Source organism: Prionailurus bengalensis, chromosome A1 (assembly GCF_016509475.1).
Source record: "Prionailurus bengalensis isolate Pbe53 chromosome A1, Fcat_Pben_1.1_paternal_pri, whole genome shotgun sequence".
NCBI lineage: Eukaryota > Metazoa > Chordata > Mammalia > Carnivora > Felidae > Prionailurus > Prionailurus bengalensis.
The window spans coordinates 116,553,321-116,575,093 of NC_057343.1; the positions used below are offsets into that span (position 1 = coordinate 116,553,321).

At 53.5% G+C, this 21,773-nt stretch overlaps 1 protein-coding gene across 4 annotated transcripts in view; it reads right to left on the reverse strand.

The window, feature by feature from the left end:
- The window catches only part of NRG2 (neuregulin 2), a 185,888-nt gene that overhangs the window by 12,153 nt on the left and 151,962 nt on the right, over nt 1–21,773 (reverse strand). For 2 of the 4 annotated variants that reach the window (XM_043575056.1, XM_043574884.1), the window contains exons 3-5: nt 20,204–20,322; nt 10,750–10,870; nt 4,219–4,277 (exon numbers count right to left, since the gene is read on the reverse strand). In XM_043575056.1, the coding sequence (XP_043430991.1) occupies nt 4,219–4,277; nt 10,750–10,870; nt 20,204–20,322 (299 nt within the window). Of the gene's footprint in view, nt 1–4,218; nt 4,278–4,640; nt 4,718–10,749; nt 10,871–20,203; nt 20,323–21,773 lie in introns of all 4 variants that reach the window. The other 2 variants (XM_043575137.1, XM_043574964.1) reach the window with 2 other exon arrangements.

Genomic DNA, 21,773 nt, shown 5'->3' on the forward strand with positions numbered 1-21,773 from the left:
TCCCCAAGAGCCCTGAGGGGGGTGGAAAGAGGAAATGTTAGGATCAGCAGGCAGGGCAGGTTCTTTAGAGATGAGCTGTGGGGTTAGTACCTGATGGGGAGGCGGAGGCGCAAGTCAGTCGGCAGATGTCCCCAGGGAGGAAAGGTGAGTGGGGGTGGAGGTCTGAGGAGTCCTGTTTCCCCCTGCCCCCAGCTCCAGGGCCAGGCCTTCCACACTCCCACGCCCCTCCTGGAGACCACTTGCTCGGCCCTGAGCTCGTTCACCGGGCCCTTTTTCTGTTCAGAACGAGGGCATGGGGTGCCCAGACTGGTCCTTGTCCCTGTCCTGCCTCCAAAGGCCCCTCTCCTGGGAGCCTGGGCATGAAGACTCCTGAGTTTGTGGGGACAGGAGGAGGCTCCAGCCAGCAGGTCACTTGCCACATCTTGACACTTCCAACACCTTAGATGCCTACAGGGCCTAGGCCTTGGGGTCGGGTCCTGATTTCACCACTTAGAAAAGCAAACTGCAACTTCTAGGAAGAGACAGGTGAGTTCACCTGTGGAACACGCGTGTCAGACGGTGAGCCAGTCGCACTCTGAAGTCGATCGTGTTGTACAGGTGCGCTTTCAGAGCCCTGTGAGGTGGGCGCCCACGCCATCGAGATCAAGGGGCCCAAGGGTCAGCCCTGCCCCAGACCCACTGTGCCTCCAAGTGTACCAGGCCTATCCACCTCTTAGAGTCTTCTCTGTTCACATTGGAGCTCTGGGAACTCTGCTACCCGGCCGTACCTCAGAATCATCCAGACCGATGGGATCAGACTGTGGGGTGGCAGCCCAGAAATCTCAACAGTGTTTCTGAAAAGCTCACCTACCATTCTACTGTAGCCAGCGCCTGTCTGCAGGCTCTGAGTTTCAGTTTTGTCCCTAATTTGCTGTGTGCACGTAGGCAAGTCTAGTCTCTGTTTCCTCATCTGTCAAAAGTGTCTATATGCAGTGAGAGGAAGACATGAGAGGCCTGGACAGCGGGAGGCTCAGTGTGCATGAAGGGGCCCAGTCCGTGGCCTCCCCACATGCACAGTCAGCACCATGACATCCGGGGAGGAGGTGAACTTGTGTTCTGATGTTCTCGTCTCCTGTAGGGGAAGGAGAGCATGGGGGCCATCAGCTGGAAGTCCTTTTCTGTTCCTGCTGATTGAGTCTCTGGGCCTGACTGGTTTAGTCATGAGAACTGACCACCTGGAGTAGCGAGCTGGGTCCCAAAGCCTTTGACGAGTTTTCTTTTGCTTCCCTGCTCTGGGAACCAAGTAATAGCAGCGGCAGCAGCTTCTGGGCCTCCTAACTGACCTCCCCTTTCAGTTGAAGGCCAGTACGGTTTTGGGTGGGTCAGTGGTGGCTGACAGGACTGGTGATGTCACTGCCGGGAAGGCAGCCCTGCTTTCCTCTCACAGGGGATGGATTCTGAAGGGACGGTGGCTATGTCTGCCCCTGTCAAAGATGCCCCCCGGTCATCATGTTCATAGGCTGCCACTCAGCTAGGACAGAGTGGCACCATTGAGTCACAGGTCCTATTGGGCAGACATTTGCATATTGACCAGTAACCATGGCAACCCGATGCTGGACTCTCAGCAGGGCCAGGTTTACCAGATGATACACAAAGTCTTCATCCTGGACACATCTTATGACACACAGTTACAGGGGCCTGGCCGGGGAGGCCAGGATGCGGGCCCCTGATGAGAGCACGTGCTCACGTGTTTGTGCGTGTGAGTGCAGGCGTGTGCTTGTGTGTTTGAGCACGTGTCAGTAGGTGCTTACGTGTGTGTGTGTGTATGTAGGTACATGTGTGTGTTCTTTCACTTGGGGGGTATACCGATGTGCAGGTTTTGACTCTCAGGAAATGGAGCGGCTGTCAGGGGAAGAAGGAATGCAATTGTGGCCATAGGCTCTGTTTCCATGGACTCTGCAAAAGGTAATCTGGTCTAGAGGCTGTCTGGGCAGAGGGAGAAAGTCAGACCCCTTGCTCAGGGCTTGCTGGGAGTCAGCCACCAGGGTTCTGGTGGGGGACCTCCTGCCTCCTACCCCATACCAGCTGTAGCCGCAAGAGGTACTCAGCTGCTCTCTATCAACAGCGGCTGGCTCTCTGCTAAGCCTTCGTAGGGAGCACTGCACTCCCATCCTCAACGGCAACCCTCGAGGTGTAAATGTTACTACCCCCATTTTAGAGATGAGAAAACAAACTCGGAGAGGTTAAATGAGGCCCCAGAACTAGTGAGCTCAGCAGCTGGCATTTTTATTCAGATCTATCTGAATCCAAAGCCTGAACACTTAAAGGTAGCATTTTCTGCTACCTTTTCAATAATTATCTGATGCCGTAAGTGCTCTGGGCAAAGTGCTTGAAGACTAGAAATCCTTCATGCAAAGGTAACAGCAATGATCCTGATGACACTAGGCAGAAAGGCCTGTGGCAGCATTTCTAGACTTTTTCTGGGCTCCTGAGGCCCTGCTGACCCTTCAACCAGCTCTGAGCTGAAAGCTGAAGCGGCCCAGCTGGCAGAGAAGCTTGGCCAATGGCCAAGTTCTGGAGGCTCTGCTCCTCTGATTCGGGAAGGGCTGGGACTCCCTGTCCAGAACAGTCCCTTAAGCCAGGGAGGCTCTGGACCTAAGGGTGAACAGGAATAGGTCCTCCATTGCCTCTTTCCCCTGGTCCTTAGCCTTGGCCTGGCTGCTCTGTTCCCTCCTGAGGCCCCTCCTGACCTATGGTCTTCCATAGGTGGGGCTGGATCTGACTCTGCAATTCTTCCTGGAGCCTGGGCTCTGGAGAATTCTGGACCACATGCCCTGCCCACAGCTCTCCTCTTATCCCCATAGCCTTCCTCCCTGGCCTTCAGCCGGAGGGGCCTGGGGGGAGTGCTGCCTGCCACACACTGTGAAGACAGTTGACCGTCTGGGCTGACCAGCCCCCACCTCCCTGCGGCCTCTACTTTCCTCTTTAAGTCATGGCTTCCAAGCTCTAGCAGGGAGAAGGAGGTGATGATTTCTAGGCTTTTGTGCTGTGGCCTAAGGAGGACTGGGTTTCTCTACCTGAGACCCAAAGTTAAAAACCACTTTTCTCCAAAGGGCTACCTAAATGACCCTCTGGGTCCTGCTCTAGGCCTCTCCTGGAGCTCTGCCTCTCACCCAGGCACCATCACTTTGGTTCCTAATTCTTCATGGGATACAGCTGTCCTAGGAGAGGAGGCGGTGGGGTGGGCTGAGCAAGGGCCTAGTATGTTCTGAAGGATGGGTGACAGTGTCCTGCCTTGTAGGCTAAGAGACTGGTGGGTCCCAGATGGAGTCCATCGCTGGCCGGGGGCTTTTTGCTCTGCTATGCCTCCACCTGGTGATGCTTGAAGAAATTGTTCCCAGCCTCAAATAAAACACTCTATAATTAGGGTCTCGTCTTTCTGCTGCAGGGCTCACATTTTTTTTTTTTTTTTCCCCAGCTAACTAGGCAAACCAGAAAGCTCCAACCTCACAAGTGGAAGAAAGGAAGGAATGGAGTCCTGGATGGGGACTCAGACCAGAGAGGGCCTGGAGAGAATCACCAATCATCCCTTGAATCCTCATTTCCTCTTTTAGTAGGCAGCAAACCCCCATCCCACCCTATCCTTGAGCCGCATAAATGTCTCTGGCCTCTGGCCTCTGTGGAAACCCGTGCCCTGGGGCTTGTTCTCCCTCAGCATCCCCTTCCCCACTCTCCCCCATCGCCCCAAGTCAAATAAAACAAACTCTGGCCAGACCCAAAGACAGGCTGAGAACTTGTTTGTCTCTCGCAAACGCACCAGCACACACGTGCATACACTCATTGCCTGGCCCCATCAGCACCTGACATCCTCAACAGGCTTTAAAAGGCAGGCAAGGGCCCCGCTCCTGCTTCTCCCATTGCTGGCCAGGCTGTCCGCTCTCGGAAGTGGTGCGGAGGCCTGAGCGCAGCCCCCCACGCTTGCAGAGAGAATCCGGGGCTGTTACTGTGCCCAGCCAAGAGTCGGGACGGGGTGGGGGGTGGCAGGGGGGCAAATCCGTCTCCTCCGAACAGGCTTCTAGTTAGCACTGACGACTGAGAGGAGCCCAGGACACTACCACTCCCTACCCCCCTCCCTTCCCCCGCGGCTCCCTCTAGTCTCTCTAGGCAAGGCCCGGTCCCTCTCGCGTGGGGAGATTGTCAGTCACCAGGGAGGAAAAGAAATAGAAGAAAGAGACATACTGGAGAAGTTGACCATTGCGAACTGCTGACACCTGTCCCCGGTGTATCCCACAGGGCACCTACCAAAAGAAAGAAAACCAGAAAGAGAGAGCCAGGATAGCAAGACACAGGCATTGCAACACCCCGGCACGGGCTCCTGCCGATGCCAGCTGGGTTCCTTGCCACCGTTACCGCTTGTACTGGCCTTGCCACTCTGCCCCTTACCTGCAGCCCTGAACTTTAAACCCAAGGATTAGGCCAAAAAATGAAAAACAAAGCAAAACAAAAGAACAAACCAAAATACAAAAAAAGAAAAGAGAAACAAAACAAAACAGCCAAAGATCAAAACAACCAACACCCCTGGCCCTATGCCCTACATTGGGGGGACTGCACCCGGAAGCTTTCTAAGGAGCAGGGACTTGTGTTTGTATCTTCAAACATACTTTGCTTAGGATCTGGCATGTACAATCGCAAAGGCAGTTTCTCCAAACATCTCTGTCCGAAGAATCCGTTTGGACATCTGGAGAAGGAAAAGGGGAAAAATCACAGAACAAACTGGCATCATCCGCGAGGCTCAGGTTAGAAATCAAAGTGCACAGTGATGAATGAGAAAACCAAGTCAGGCGCTGGGGCACACTCGTAGCTGCAGGGGCTGGAGTCAGGGCTGGGGGGAGGGCTCAGAAATCTTCAAAATCTCTCTACCCGGTGTTGCTCGGTGGGTGGTGGGGGGCAGGGGTGGGGCGGAGAGGAGGATGACTGAGGGAAGCGGGTGGGGAAATTGGGAACCTAATGCCCAATTGTCCTGCGGGTGTGGAGACTTCCCTTCTGACCTGCCTGGGGTCCCATGAAGCCAGAAAGGTAGCCCCTGGTGCCAGGCAGTCAGGTAGGATGCCGGGAGCCTTCCAGAATACCAAGTTCTGGGAAGCCATTCCTTCCAGGCCCTACCAAAGGGTTCTCTCCAGGGCCCTGGGCAGGTTTTCTCATCCATGAAACAGCCCCCAGAAAGCTCAAAGGAGAACTCCGGAATGCTGTTCCCAGACTGTGTGCCCATGACAAAGGTGACCTTGGAGGTGTTTCATCTGTTCTCTCAAAGAGGGTTCTGTGGCCAAATAAATTTAGGAAATCCGTTCCCAGACTTCCTTAGAGAGTTGCAGTGCCCGCTGGCATATGAAAGGCTAGGAAAAGTTTTGTAGGAGGAAAGAGCTTGAATATTCCAGTATGTTCCCAATTTATTTGACCAAGGAAGACGTTTTTTGAGGAACCCTTGTTAACATGGTTTGGGGAAGGCTGCCCTAGAGCAATACACAGGGGGGAAAAGGCTTAGTGGGGAACAAGGTGAGGCTGGGGAGGAGCCAGAATTACCAACGTCTCACAGATGGCCTGCCAAGGCCAGGTGCAGGCTATCTACCCTCAGGTGGCAAGAACCACAATCGGGGGTGGGGAGGGTTAAAGCAGGCTCCCTGAGAACCCTGAAGCTTCTTCCAGTTAGGGGTCTACTGGCTGCCTGGACGCCTGTCTTTTCCCCATGACCTGCTCCTCCGTCACTGCCTGGCTCTGGTGGGACCGCATTCTCCCATGTTGTCTTCTCTGTAGCTACAGAGCACCACCCACTCTCCCTGACCTTGTCCTTACCCCCAGGTACACTTTCTTCTGCTCTCTGGCTGCCCCTCTCCTCTCAAGTGAGTCCCTGTCTTGCAGACTTCTGGGAGACATGCCCTGCCCTCTACTCTCCTCTGAACCCCAGCAAGGCCAGATACCTAAGGGAAGCTTAAAGACAGGGCCAGACTGACCACCCCCCCCCCCCCATTCCCCTACTCGAAGATGGGTTTTGGCTGCTTCTGCCTCTTTTTCTTGGGGAAATTAGGTAACCCCATCACGGATGTTTCCTCAATAATAGATCACTGTGCAACATTAATCAGTAAACCTTCTCAAGAGGTGAGAGTACTCTACCTCTTAGCATTCTCGTGTAAACCAACCATCAGCGACCTCTTAAGCTTATAGGGGGTGGCTCCCATTGGCTGTGATAGACCCTCGGGGAAATCCTATTGACTCCAATCTAGCTGGGGGGTGGGGAGTGGCTGGTGAGCAGATAGCTGGAGTTTCTCTGGGCCTTGATGGCATCTCCCTCAGGGGAGGCAGGAGGCTGGCCCCTGCAGTGGTGGCAGTGTGCGGAGGTATGCCTAGCCAGTGGGTAGGGGTGGAGGACTGGGAAGTGTGTCTGAAGAAAGTGGAGGGGGAGTGGTTACAAGGGAAACTGATGCACGTTCATCCTGTTGAACAGGGTGGCTCCCGGGAGGAGGGAGAGGAGGAGGAGGAGGAGGCAGCGGCGGCTAACCCTTAATATATCCTTCTCTGACCTAAGCGTCCCGTCCCAGGAAAATGGAAGTAGGGCCTAAGGCTTTCCAACCAGCTCCAGTCAGGCTCAGCTCTCCTTTCTCAGCTCTCAGAGACTGATATCCACTTGGGGTGGGGACTAGAGGGGAGAATAAAGCAGCAGCACCTTTGGGGGTGGAGGATAAAGACCCAGGAAATTGCCAAAATGATTCTTGGAATCCTCAAAGGAATAAGAAAGAGATACATTTAACAGTGTCCAATGTCTAAGATTAGCCCAGCGCTTGTGTGTGTGTGTGTGTGTGTGTGTGTGTGTGTGTATTTGTGTTTAAGAGAGAGAATGGGGTAGTGCAGGGGCAGGAGGGGCAAAGGGAAAATTTATCTCTTTGCTGATAGTCAAGGGATGCTGTCCCATGGCTCTTGGGAGACTGATGATAACTAAGCACATCCCTGAGTCCCTGATCCCACACCCAGCCTGGACTGCCCCAACTGCCTCCTCAGATCTTTCATGAGCACTGAGTTGTACAACCCCAGGTGGCACCACGGACACGGTCTATAACGTGAATGTGCCCCCCTGGAGTTATGTAATACGGTCCTAATCTTCCTGCCCTGGGACATGTGTTCCCCACTGGCTGAATAAAAGAAAAGGCAACGGGGGATGGGCATAGCATAGGGGTTGGGGACTGGCTCCCCATACTGTTCTTTGGGCATTAGATCCTTCCAGGAGGCTCCTGGGCTCTCCTTATCCCTGCTTGTTGAAAATGAGCCACATCCGGGAGCCTGAGGCTTCCCTAGAGAAGATACTGGGAGTGGGCCTACAGCCTTGCTACCCTGCACTCAGGACCACGTAACAGGGTACGGGCTACACAAACCCGTCCACCACGAGTGGGGTCTGACTCAGTGTGGATGGCTGGCCGGTAGTGGGTTCCCACTGAAAGAGGGATTGGCGCTCTGAGTTTCAGCAGCACAGGGGACAGATTAAAAGGAGTGGCAGGTCATAGCTTTCTCAGCCCTCCCCCACATCATGAGCTATGACTATGGGAAGATCTGTGCCCAGGGCTGGAGAAGAGCAGGGTGAGACAGGGGCAGAGAGGAGAGCCCATGGGCTGTATCTGGGGTGACAGAGAGGTTGGAACTCTGCCTCCCCATTTTCCCACCCACCTCCCGGGCCTCAGTTTCTCCTTTTGGTAGCCTGGGGATAATGCCATGTGTGCTGCCCTCACCCGAGGGAGGGGGAGAATGAAGGATGAGGGTGTGCCCCGGGGCACTGGAGGGGGTGAAGGGTCTCTGGCCTCATGAGGGGTGGGGTGGAGATGTGGAGAGGATGAGCAGGCAGATGGGTATGGGATGGGGGAACCACCTGAACATGGGGTGGGACAGGGGGAGCAGAAGAGGGGGAGGGATGAGCTTGATGGGAAAGGGAGGCATGCCGCTGGTATGTGCACAGGGCTGGAAAGAGAGTCTTGTTCTGTCATCATCCCCTGAACCAGTCCCCAAGAGTCACGCACCAACCGTGCTCTACAAAAACACGGAGAGAAGAGGAGAAAGCAGCGAGAAGAAGTGCAGAGGTCCCTGTCTGGCCCAGACAGGAGACAGTCACCTTGATTTGGACCCCCATTTTCAAATCCCCCTAAGTTTTCTTTCTTTAAAACAAAATTCAGTATCAGTGACACTGTTTCTTTTGGCTCTGAATTCCAGAAAAACAGGGACGGAGTGTGCCTGCTTTCCAACACTCCCTGCAGGGCTCTGAACCAATACACAACAACAAGTGTCAGAAAACCAGGAAGGAAAACTGAGTTTTATAGAAACTGGAATGAAACTGACCAGTCTAGTTTCATTATCCAAGCTAAGCGGAAATGCAAAAAAATCAAAATAAAAAGTAAACAAACAGCACAAATGGTAAGACGTGAGTTCTGTTTCCTATATTCTTTCCTTTTTATTCCATTCAGGTGTCATCAGGAATCCCAAGAGGCCTGCCCCCCACTTCCCTCCCGGCTCACCCACCCCCAGAATGGCCTCTGGGTTCTGCCCTGCCCCCCACCCCCCTGTCCTTCTCCAGCACAGCTCTGAGGACTTGCCCTCCTGAAAGCGATCTCCCCTGAGGGCTCAGGGAGTCAGGGAAGTTGGTTCCAGGAGCCCTGGCTAGGGCTGACCTAGGGCAGGTTGAAATGGGGAGGTGGTGCTTCTGGGTACCAAGGTCAAGTTCTAAGCAGGGAATCCCAGTTGCCCTGGTGAGGAGGGGCACAGGACACCATAATGATTTAGGCTCCTGCCCTCTGCTACTCTCAGATTTAGCTGGGGGTGACTCAGAATGTCCTAGGGCTACAGCCTTACTGGCAGGACCCTTTGGAATCTCACAAGCTCATCACACCACTTTCCACGCTAAATGCTAGCACTGGAGCGCTGCAATCCCATGGCCCTCTGTGGCCCTGGCACCTGTCCTGGGTGGCTGAAAACTTCCCTGCCTGGAGCCAGGGCTGATCTCCTTAATGCTGCTGGATTCCTTCAAGGTTCCAGGGTCCAAGGGGCTAGGGAGGTGTGGTGTGTACGTGTTTGTGTGTGTTGTGTGTGTGTGTGTGTGTGTGTTTGGGGATTAAAAAAAGAGGGGCCTGCAGGGCCGGGCCATGTCTGTGAGGTACTCCAGAACGCTTATGAGTTTCTGTAGATTTATTGCAAAGAGCTCAGACCATTTTCAAGTCTAGAATGTTCTACACGGTCTCTAGCACTAATGTGGCAGCCTCCTAGGGGCAGAAGGAGGGAAAGATGAGGGACTGAGTCCAGGCTGAGAATTTCCCTGGGGGACCTGCTGTGGCTGCAAATTCAGGATGGGGGAGGACAGTAAGGGGATGGCAGCAGGTGCGGGGTGGGATTGGGGGGGAAGCCGGCAAAGGAGGCCCGCTGGGGAAAGAGGCACAGATCTGCCTGGCAGTCCGGGTCTAGCTCAGCTAGCCCGGCACAGAGGGGAGAGTGTCAAGGAGGCACAGCCCCTCATTATCCCCGTGTGAGGTGGAGGGGTCTTTGGCTAAGGCTGTAGTCAGTGGGGGGATGCAGCTCTGGAGCTGGAGCCCAGAGGCAGGAGAGCTGAGAGGTGCTGAATCTGACCTTGTCTGTGAGGAGGGCAAACGCCTCTCTCTGAATTTCTGCTAATACTCTAGTGGCTTTTGCCCAGATGCCATGGGAATGGGGCAACTGTGGCACCTTGCCAGGGTCCTAGGCTTGGTGTGCTTTGAAAACCCGAAGTTGTTAACTAGTGCCCCCTACCCCTCCTCAGGATCTGGCCAGAACCTGTACTGCCCTCACCAAGCTCTTCCTCCGGCTCCTCATACACCCACCAGAGAACCTGTCAGGGGGTCCCGTGGGCTCAACTGCTTGAATAGGACCCAGCTGCGTGAATAGGACCCAGCTGGACCTGAACACGCCCTCCTGGGTTACTGTGCTCCCACCTGCCCTGTTTGCTAAGGGGAGCAGGATGAAAATCCTGCTGGGTAGAGAAGCCCCAACTTGAGCTTCTTCTTAACCTTGACCTTCCCCAGGTTGTGTCTGGGCCACAGCCAGAGTGGTGTCTTTGCTGGTGTCCCCTCACCCCATAGAGAGGGGCTAGGGTCTGAAGTGGCAGAAGCAGCACCCAGGGTGTATCTGAACACCAGGCAGGGAGAGTAGCCAGGTCTTGAGGTGAGCACTGGACGCAGAGTCCTCGTCTCCCCTCAAGGCTCTGAGAGCAGACCCTCCACTACCAAGGGCACTGGGAATTGTGCTTTGCCGGACCCTGCCAGGCTCTTCACTGCTGGGGAAGACACACCATGGGAAATGTTCATCAGAACACAGTTTGGAGAGTTGCTGAGAAATGGGGTGGGGGGGGGGTGGTGAGTGGTACAGAGAGAAGGGGGAGAGAGAGAAAGGGAGGGGGAGAGAGAACCCAGTGCCTAGGGCATAGACTGGCATCCCCATCTCCCTAAAAGGTGGTGGTGAAAGGGTGGACACTGGGAGAGGGGGTGGATAGGGGCTTGAGAACCTGGCACTGCAGAAGCCCTGAGCCCTTCAGAGTTTACATCTCCCTATATTCTAGGAAAGGCCTGGAAAGTGGGGCAAACCTCCCTGTCTACACCCCTTGGGGACCCCCTGTCAGTGGCCTGAAGCCCACTTTTCCTAGAGCCCTTCACTTCTGCCCCAGCGTCTCTCACCCTAGTCTTGCCCCCACGCCCACCCCCACTGGTCACTTACTTGCAGGAGAGCTGGTTGATGCCCTCGATGTAGTAGCAGACGCCTCCATTGACACAATAGGACTTGGCCGTCTCGTTGCACTTCCGGGCATGCCCCGACCATGATGATAGAGTGGTACTCACTGGGGGTATGAGAGACACGTACCAGTGACCCACTGAGACCACCTCTGGGCCCCAGGCACCACCTCTTTCATGGCCCTTCATGGCTCATCTCAAAGTTGGAAGATCAGGAACTGCAGGAATAGCTGGAGAGGGAAGGTCTGGTGGTCCCTCCCAGTCACCAACAAGGCAAAGGGGAGGCCACCAGGAGCTCTAACCCTTTGCCCAGCACCACCCTGCTGGTGGTGCATCCGTGCTCTGGGCAAACCTCCAAAGGCCAGGAAGATTTGCTATATTTGGGGAAGGATGAGAGACTAGCAGAAAATGCTCCTTCTGCTGGAAGAGGAGCCCACTTCTTGCCTGCCTTTCTAGGGGCTCCCCTGCAGGTGGATGAGACACCATGTATTTTGTAGGGAACAAGTTACAGGGGTGCTGGAAGGAGACATCTCCATCAGTCTGCACTGCTTGGGCTCTCGAGGTAGCCCAAGGGGTGGCTGGAAGGGAGCTGGGCTTTGAAGGGAATGGCACCTTTAGGACACACTCATTCTCGAAGATCTAGAGACATGGGAGGAGAATCCTAGCTTCTACGTCTTCCTCCTTTGTCCCAGAGGGGACAAGCCTCCCAGGAATGCTACAGAGGCTGCTCTGCCCATCGCATAAGCCCCCACCCCAGGGTTTTCGTTGCATCTGCTCTCACAAGGCAGCCCTGTCCTCCCCCACCCAGTCAGCTGTTGCCTTGGAAGGGAGCGTCCAGGCCTCGACTGCCCAGGTTATAAATCCTGGACGTCAGGTTGCTGGAGAGGAGGTGGGCTTGAGAGAGGCCTGTATGATGGCTGGGAAGTGAAAACTTGGTGAGAGTGAGGCTGGGCTTTAAGGCTGCTGACCCACACAGCACATCTGATTGGTCAGATTCATTTGATACATGAAAATAACTAAGGTCCTGCTCACCCATGGGATGCCATCCAGAAACCTGGTTTCAAGTGAAAAGTCTTGCCCCAAATGTTTTCATCTGTAAGCTAACTCCCGAGGCTGTGTACCCAGATCGGGGAGTCCCTCAGCCTCTGGGGCTCTGAGGGTCTCTCACTCCCACCCAGCAGCAGCCTCCTGAGGTGCTCCTGTCTCCTCAGGGGTACCGAGTCCCTATCCACCCCCTCTCCGTGGTGATGGGGTTGAGAGGAGGAGGAGGAGGAGGGCAGGCACTTGGCGCCCTCAGTGTTTAGACATGTGGGAGACAGATGGAGCGCGGGGACTGGGAGTGTATACACAGCTCTGCCTCTGTATATGTCTGAGGAGCTTGCTGATAAAACCCGGTGGGCAGGGCCAGCTCCCACCTTCCCCTCCACACCATGCCTGCTGCTGCTCTGGCATCCCTGAACCCCAACCCTGCGGTGGTCCCCTGCCAACAGCTGGGACCTGCGTGCCGGCAGGGACAGGAGGCCCCTGCTGGTCTCTGCCCACTCTGGGTCAGGGAGACCCAGGGAACCAAGAAAAGGACAGAGAAGAGAAACAGCTGAGGTGATCTTGCCTGCGAGTTGTAAAATCCATTGCTCTGGGGGACACCAGAGGCTGCCCTGCCCTTCAGTTACACTTCCAAGGAGGAGTGAAGAAAAAGCAGGGGAACGCCCGTCCAGAGCCACGGTGTGTGTTGTGACAAGGCCTCGGGGCTCCTGACGCCTGGTTGAGCCTTCTCACCAGCCGGCCAGTCCCTCGTGGAAGAACACGTCAGCACCGAGGCTTGACATCAGCAGACGAATGCAAACACGGTGTGGACCACCGGCCGGGGCCTCTCGAGGGAGCTGGCTAAGGCAGGAGTCTTGATTCCCTCTGCGGTTGTGGGTGGCAAAGACTGCCCACTGCCGTGCTGAGTGAGCAGCGGACAGACGTGAGGACGGTGGCGGGGACCACAGCTGTCCACATGCATGTCTGTGCTCGTGGAGGCCTTGGGAGGCAGAGGATGACTCTTGAAGCAAGATGGGGCCTCAGCTGGGATGCACGGCCTGGGCTGTCAGAACCATGTCATCATGGGGACTAGGCCAAGGCCCAGAAAGGCAAAAAAGGGTGGGCAATGGGGGAGCCAGTCACAGGGGGTTGTGGGGGGGAATGACCACAGGCCTCTCCACTTCAGAAGGAACTTGAGGCCACCCACTCTGATGGCAGGGCCTTCCCAAGTCCCCACAGCCCAGCTCTGCTGGTGGGGAAGGCTCACGCCAGGAAGATTTCCACACTGAAGATGCACATTCATGCTGTTCCAGCACACACGGACTCCCACGGCAGCTTGTCTACGCTCCCTTGTCAGCATATCCGTATTTCTTCACTGTGTTCTCCCATGTTTGGGGAAGTGAAGATGACCTACGGACTCCAGGTTGGAGACTCTGGCCGCCCCCTCTTGACGCCCCCATTGGGATGGTCCACAGCCTCCCCAGGTGGGGCTCCTGATCATCTGCCCAGTCACTTGCTCCCCCAGGCTTGCTCTGAGCAGCACAAACCTAAGACCTGGAGGGCATCTTGAATACCTTTCCGTCCTTTATTATTCCCACCCATCTATCGCTGAGGCTGCCTTTCTACCTCCTCACAAGGCTCTGTCCATGTGTCCCCACTGGTCCCCAGCCCGGGCCTCCATGGTCTCTCTCTCGGATGACCACAACACAGCCTCTTCACCGCTCTTTCTGCCCTCACTCTTGCCTTCATCTCTCACCTTTTTGCTTCATTGTTGTCAAAGTGATCTTTAAAATATGTAAAAGCGGTCAATCACTGCCACGATCAAAACCCTCCAATGGCTTCCATTTACACTCAGAATACTTTCCCCCAGTCCCCCCGCCTCCCCCACTTCGTGTCCTATCCCTCTCTTAGGGTATATTCATACTATATTGGCTTAGTCCAGCTCCTCTACCAAGCCAGGTGTCTTCCCGTCCAGGGTTTTCAAAGTATCAGCATCTCAGAGAGGCTTCCCAGGCTTCTCCCTCACTCCTTCTCTTAGCTGTGTACATTTGCACGTCTAGTACTTATTCTAACATAATTAAGTGACCAGCTCCTTCACCCGAATGTAAGCTCCATCTGGACAAGGCCCATGTCTGTCTTCAACAACAAACTCCAATGTTCAGCATAGTGCTTGAGATGTAACAGGGTGCCTAACAAGTATTTACAAATATTCGTTATGAGCAAACAAATACGTGAATCTTCAGAGTAAGGTGGCTTCTACTACCATCCCAGGAGCTACCCTGGTCAACTTGGCCTGAGGATGACTGAAGCATCATCTCCTATAGTGCAAATTTTCCTGGCAGGTCACTGGGGGAAATGATAAATCAAAACCACCATGAGATACCACTTCACACCCACTTGGATGGCTATAATCAATAAATGGGCAATAACACACAGTGGTGAAGATGTGGAGAAATTGGAATCTCTGTACATTGCTGGTGGGAATATAAAATGGCGCACCCACTTTAGAACACCGCCTGGTAGTTCCTCAACAAATGAAACCTAGAGTTACCACGTGACCAGGCAATTGTACCTCCAGGTATATACCCAAGAGAATGAAAAACCTATGCCCACCCAAAAACTTGTTCATGAATATTCTAGCAGCGTTGTGCCTAATAGCCCAAATGGGGAAACACCTCAGATGACCCAACAACCCAAACTGATGAATGGATACACAAAAGATGTTATATCCATACAATGGAATATTAGTCACGAAAAGGAAAGAAGTGCTGCTGTATGCTACAACATGGATGAATCTCAAAAACCTGATGTTAAATGGAAGAAACCGGTCATAAAAGGCCACATATTATATGATTCTATTTATATGAAGTGTCCAGATTAGGGAAATCTGTAGAGGCAGAAAATAGGTGTGTGGTTGCCAGAAGCTGAGGGATGCGGGATTGGGGAGCGTGTGCTCATGGGTTTAGGGTTTCTGAAAATATTTGAGAATTAGTGGTGATGGTTATTCAACCTTGTGAAAATCCTAAAAGCCACCGAATTGTATACTTTAAAAGGGTGAATTTTATGGTATATAAGTTATACCTAAAATTTTTTGATTTTAAACATTACCTGGAGGGGGAGCCTGGGTGGCTCAGTTGGTTGGGTGTCAGACTCTCTTGATTTTGGATTGGGTCATGATCCCAGGGTTGTGGGATCGAGTCCTGCATCAGGCTCTGCACTGAACGTGGAGCCTGCTTAAAATTCTCTCTCTCCTTCTGTCCCATCCTGGCTTGCATGCTCGTTCTCTCTCTCTCTCTCTCAAGAAAAAAAATGCCTGGAAGAATGGCTAAAATCAAAAATGTAAGAAACAGCAAGTATTGGTGAGGTTGTGGAGAAACAGGAACCCTTTGTGCTCCGTTGGTGGGAATGCAAACTGGTGCAACCACTGTGGAAAACGGTATGGAGGTTCCTTAAAAAAGTAAAATTAGCATATGATCCAATAATCCCACTACTTGGCATTTACCCAAATAATATGAAAACACTAATTCAAAAAGATATGTGCAACCCTAGGTTTATTGCAGCATTATTTATGATAGCCAAGATATGGAAGCGACTCAAGTATCCATCCATAGACGAAGGAATAGAAAAGATGTGGTATATACATACATAATGGAATATTACTCAGCCATAAAAAAGAATGCAATCTCAATGTTTGCAACTTGGATGGATCTAGGGGACAATGCAAAGTGAAATATGTCAGAGAAAGACACATACAGCATATGATTTCACTCATATGTGGGATTCAAGAAACAAAAGAATAAAGAAAAACACAAAAAAATCAGGCTCTTAAATAGAGCAAACTAGTGGTTGCCAGAGGGGAGAGGGGTGGGGGATGGGTGAAATAGGTGCAGGGTATGAAGAGCTCATTTGTGGTGAGCACAGAGCAAAGTAAAGAGTTGTTGAATCACTATACGATGCACCTGAAACTAATATTGCATGCTGATTATATTGGAATTAAAATTGAAAATGCCTGGAAGGGTAAACCCAGGAGGTTTCTAGCAGCCATTAGTGTCTTAGTGGGCATGAGCTTATCCAGGCTTTGAAGAGAGAAGGGCCAGGAGGAGAGCTGATAGGGATGGGCCTGTCTCCTGTCAGCCGGTTGCTGCAAGCACTCTTCACCGTTGCTCTTGGAGAAACCTTTTCTTATCTTTCAAGGCCCAGGTCAAGTGATCTTGCTCCATCAAGGCTCCCTCCCACCTGCTCAGTCTGCCCCCTTTCCTGCTGTTAAAGTTGCCTCTCTTTCCTCTTCCATGGGTTAGAACGGGCCGAGGCTCTGAATTTGGGTTTTAGCTTCCTATCAGGAACTTTGAGGGACCTAGACTAGAAGCCAAGACTATGACTCCCCTGAGTTTACAGCAGGGTCTTTCTGAGTAAGGCCTTACTGAATATGTGAGCAAAAGAGCAGGTGTGTGTGTGTGATTGAACAGCCAGCCTTTCTAAGCCCCCCCACCCCACCCCGGCCCCCGTAAGGGACCCCCTCTCCAGGGCTTCCATGGTCTTGTGACACCCCAGGTCAAGTCTGCCTACCCTCTGGGGCAAAGCTAGGCTCAGATCGATATCCTGGGATTGGAGCAGCCACCCTGAGATATTCCCAAGATCTCTTTCAGCTGGGGATGAGGCAGCTGGTTTCCATAACCCAGAGATGGGTCGGACCAAGCTGATTGTTTTATTAACAGCACCACACACTTCTTGCTGACTCCTCCTCCTCCCAGGCAACCAGGAAGGCAGTCTCTCGTGAGCTGGTAGAGCTATGACTGTAAGAAGCGTCTGCTTCAATTTGAGGAAGGAGCATCAGGCTCCGCAGGAACAGAGCCAAAGCAGGGAGCCAAGAGTCGCAGCAATGCCCCTTGAACAGCCACTGCTCCTTGCCTCCTGTGCCCTCTTCTGGCCACCCCGCCCCTTAGCCCTGGCTTCCCTGGGGCCCGGGCGGGCCAAACCAACCCACCTTGGGATGAGTCACAAGGGGGCAGGCACAGCTGCCCGCTACCCGCCCTTCATCTCCTCCCCAGGGTGCGGTTGCTGTCAGTCTTCTGGGTTCCATGGGTAAACAAGGAGCCTGGGTATCTCTGCCTGCGGAAATGTCCTCCACGGGGATCCTCCTGATACCCTGCAAGTGGCCCTGTTCACCGCCCCATGTCAAGGCTAGGGGCCTACTATGAACTGAGCACGGCAACAGAAGAGGTGGGGTGTGTGTGTGTGTGTGTGCACGCACGTGGTGGGGGCTAGGTGCACAAGTGTCAGTCTCGACATCAAACTCAGAATCCCAGAATTTTATGGGCAACGGGTCTAGAGATGATCGGGTTCCGCCTCACAGGGAGAAATGGAAGATAAGCGAGGTGGAGGAACTCTCCCAGGCTTGCACGACAGAGCTCAGAAGAGACCAAAGCTCTGGACTCTCTGCCACTCTGCCCTGCCGCTCTCCTGCCGGGCTGGAGGGAGGAAAGGCATGGAGCCCTGTGGGAAGCTCCCAGGGCCCAGCCCAAACCTCCACTGCCTGGTTCCCTAACTGATCAGAACACGGACTGCTAAGGGCTGACAGAAGACCATGGGTGGGGTGAGGTGAGGTGAGGTGGGGTGGGGCTTCAGCTTATCTGAGGGGGTCTTAAAATGGTCTACAGTCTCAGACCCCAAACCCACAGGAGAGAGGGCACTGCTGTGCTTTTCTGCACAGCAGCCCTTCCCTCTTACTCTACTGCCGACACCCGTCTAGGGAAGTGCCCCTGTGTAGTTCTGGCAGGCCCATCACTCAGGTTCTGTATACACACGAGCCTGGAAAAGATGCCACCCATCTCCTGAGCACAGTGACTGGGCCAAGCGGGGGATGTGAATTAAGTACGGTCAGTTGGCACCCATCCTTGTGATCATATGAGTGGCTGTAGAGACAAAGCTATCTCTTTTTCTCTGGGAGAGAGGCTGGGGTGATGTAAACATGGAGCTGTCTGAGGCCATGGCCTCCTCTTCCCAATCCATTCCTCAAACATGGGAGAAGCCCATTTTGCCGTAGGAGAGAGTGAGGACAATACCCAGAGGGAGAGAGCATCTTGATCCCGACTCTGAGGACTTGGATTCTATCAGTTCTACCTGTGGATTTCCCAGTTTTAAAAACCAATCAATTCCTTAAGGTAGTTTTAAGTTGGGTTCTTGTCAGTTCTAACCAAGAAAATCTTGAATAATAAAACAATAAACATCAAGTCCAAAGTGGATCTAAGAATGTCTGCCCACTATGGCTGGAGGTAACAGGTGCTGGACACCTAGCATGGTCCATTTTCCTGGGCTTGGGACAGGTTAGGAGGAGCAGGGAGGGCAGGTACTGGAGCATATGGGAGTCAGTAAAGGCCTTGGAGAAGATTATAAATCCTTTTCTATATTGTTTACCAGGTGCGTACTGTAAGCCAGGCACTGTGTTAGGCTCTGAGGTTAGAATGGCAATCAGGCTAGACGTAGCCCCACGGAGGTCAGGGTCTCAGTGTTTGCTAACTACTTTTACATTGTATAGTGCTCTCGTGAACCATCAGTTAGACTTGGGGCAGAATATTTAACCGCTTTGAGCTTCAGTCTCATAATCTATAAAATACACCATGGGCTTGTCAGGGTTCAAGATATAGTGTGGAATGTGGAATGGAATGGCTCTCAGTAAACAGTAGCTGTTACTGTAACTCCTGGGGAGAAGGCATCATTCCTGCTCTCCCCACTCCTGTCTCCATCATTCCATGGTGGAGGTCACACTTGCATAAAAAGTTCAGCAACAGTATGAGATTTGAAAAATGATATAATAGAATTCAGGAAAGACCACAGTTGGCCAAGAAGTGGCCTGGGAGCGAGGCCTGGGGGTGACACTGGTGGGATGAAGGGGTCAGGGAGGACAGCAGCCTGGGAGAGATGGCACGAGAAGAGGAATATGAATGGACTGTAAGGGACTGACACAGTTACGGCTGGAAAGATCGTTTGGGCCAAGTTGGTGTGAACTGGGTTGTGGACAAAGTCCTTGTTCTGTGGTACCATGGGGTAGGGGCATGACAAGATAAAAACATCTTAAGAGGCTACTGCTCAGGTTTAGGTGAATCAAGATGAAACCTGGGCCAGGTTGCCTCTGACATAGGGTTGGAATGGGGGGTACAGATGTGAGAAAGATCCAGAAAGAAGATCAACCAGGACTCTGAGACCTGGAACTATACAATATAGTGGATGAGGAGCCTCAGAACCTGGGAGAATAGGGGAACCCCTTACAACATGGGGCAGGCAGGGTCTGCAGCGGGTTTTTCTCCAAGGGTCTCAGGGCAAGGAACATTCCACGTTCTCCTGATAATGCTGGGTTTAGGGAGCACTGGAGGCCTGTCCAGTGGAAGTACTGGCAGGTGAAGGCAGATACAGGATTAGATGGGCAGGGGCAGGCCTGGAAGCGAACCCAAATAACCAGGTAGCCAAGTGATATGCCCAGTGTGTGGGTGGTGCTGGGAAGATAGCAAGCTGTTTGGAGTTAGTTCCTGGTTTGGAGTTAGTTCCCGGGGCTAGAGTGGAAGCATGCGGTCTAAGGACAGGCAGCTCCGGCCACTTTCCGGTCAAGGGAAACCAGGTTGTCTGCCCACTGACACTGTAGCTGCCATGGTGGAGGCAGGAAGCTAAGGGTGCCCTGGGTGCTGTGGGCTCCTGAACTTGCATGTTTTTAATTTTGTTTAATGTCTATTTTTGAGAAAGTGCGAGCGGGGAAGGGGTAGAGAGGGAGACACAAAATCTGAAGCAGGCTCCAGGCTCTGAGCTAAGAGCCTGACATGGGGCTTGAACTCACGAACCATGAGATCAGAACCTGAGCTGAAGTTGGACACTTAACCGACTGAGCCACCCAGGCACCCTGACTGCGTATGTTTTTAAGGAAGAGGCCCACCTGTGGGAGAAGGGTCTGCAGTCCCTGAAAAGAGGCCGCCCGCAGGGGCCAATCCACCCAAGTCTCCTGGCCATGGCCCCCACCAAGATGGCTGCCTGCACTCGGGTGCCCAGCAAAGCAACAGGCAGTCAGCTCCCACACGCCCGGGGCCTGCCTCTCCCCGGAGCCCCGCTCCTGGCAGCCCAGCCTCCCATAATTGCCTTCTAAAAATATCTTTTCCCCACCCCCACCTCTTGATTTCAAAATATTTAGTTTTCAGGATATTTAAAATGAGAGCTGGCGGCTCTTCCAGGCCCAGATAACAAAGCTAAACATTTATGCTTGGACTGCATTTCTCTGAATCGGCCCAGATCTCGGGGATTGATAGGGCAGCAGCAGGAGGGGAGGGGAATCAAGTGCAAGATGGATCATGTGCGGGCCTCCAGAGGGCTGGGGGCAACTGGCCCGCCCCATCAAACACCCATAGGACCCCTCCCCTTGTTGGGGGACCACCTACCGCTGTTGACATGGAGCCGGCCCCGGACCGTGTCCTTCCCCAGGATGTTCTCAGCCTCGCAGACATACTCCCCAGCGTCCTCCACCTTCACCTTGTTGAACTGTAGTCGTGAGTTCTTTCTGGTTAGGGAGGGGATAAGAGGGGGAGAGACGTGAGCCAAGGCCCTGGCTGTCTGTGGATTCCCAGCGGTCACCTTTTCCCATACAGCCCCAGTGGCTGTGCAGGGTGGGTGGGAAGTAGATTCTGGGTTCCAGGTAGAATGCTGAGTCCCCGGAGCTGGAGGGGGACCTAGGGGCTCAGGAGAACACAGGGAAGAGCTAGTGGCTGCACATATGTTCTAAATCTATGAACCCGCATGTCCACTTTTCTAGGGCCAGACCTTCTTTGTGCTCTTTTTGTGGGGGAGAAAAGTGGGGTCTCCTAAGGAAGTCACATGGCTACCTCTCTCCTCTCCTTTTGGTGTCCCTCCCCCAGTCGCGGTGTTTCCCTCAAAACAGGGCAGCTTCTGGCTTGCTATTTACCTCAGCCTTCCCTTAGAAGTGGCAGCCTGTCACTCTAGATATGGAAGACCTGTTCCCAGGTACCTGGGCAGGCCCTTGATCTAACAGGTTCCCATGGTAACTGTGCCCAGCCTCCTGGTCCCAAACTGTAGCTCCCCTGTCTTCATATTAGCCCTGCCACCAGGGGTATTCTGGGACCTCTCCCAGGGGCTTTAGCTTCATTCACTCATTCATTCATTCATTCATTCATTCGTCAATTTAATAAAGCTTCTGTGTCCTTGAATTTTGGATACGTCAAGGGAACAAACAGATCCTAATCCTAACGGCCTGACTTGCCCCTCATGGCTAACATGAAAGTGGACAGGGCAGTACAGATGGGAAAACTGAGTCCTAGAGGGGCTTCTGGATTTGTCCAAAAACACCTGGCAAGGTGAAAGCAGCGGTGGGTGAAAAGCGGGAATTGGTGGGACACGGGCCCCTCGGTGGCTCATGGACCATTTCCCAGAGCCCGAGGCTGGGGCTAGCCCCCTCTGTGAAGGGCTTTTCACCCAGTCCCTGCATGCCGAGAGTTGTGGGGCCAGGCCTGGGCAGGGACTCCGTGCTGTGTGTGACTCCAGGGCACCAGGCCCCGGTCCTCCTCTTCTTTCTGAAGACCCTGCCAAACCTCTCCTTCCTTCCCAGGGTTTCTCTGCGCTTGCCCCAGGGGACCTGGGCTCTGCAGGGTCTGTTCACCCTCCCATCCCTCTCTCTGCCACAGTGCTCTTCAGGGGCCCATCCGAGTTCTGGATAAAGCCTAGTACCCCAGCCCGGCCCCCAGGGGGAAACAAGAAGTAGCATGAAAATTTCTTTACATGATGTAACCTCTTCCTCTTTTTAGCCCCAAATTAAAACACCAGATTCCCAGAATCTGTGTTGTGTGTTGGAGGGGTGGTGGAACAGGAGGTAGGGCAGTACAGCTGTCACTGTCCTAAGCCCAGGGATGAAAACCAGAGCCACGAAAGCTGCTGGGGGAAGGACAGGGGAGCGAGGCTGGGCCCTGGGTAGAGGAGGCGGCAAACGGACCGCCATCG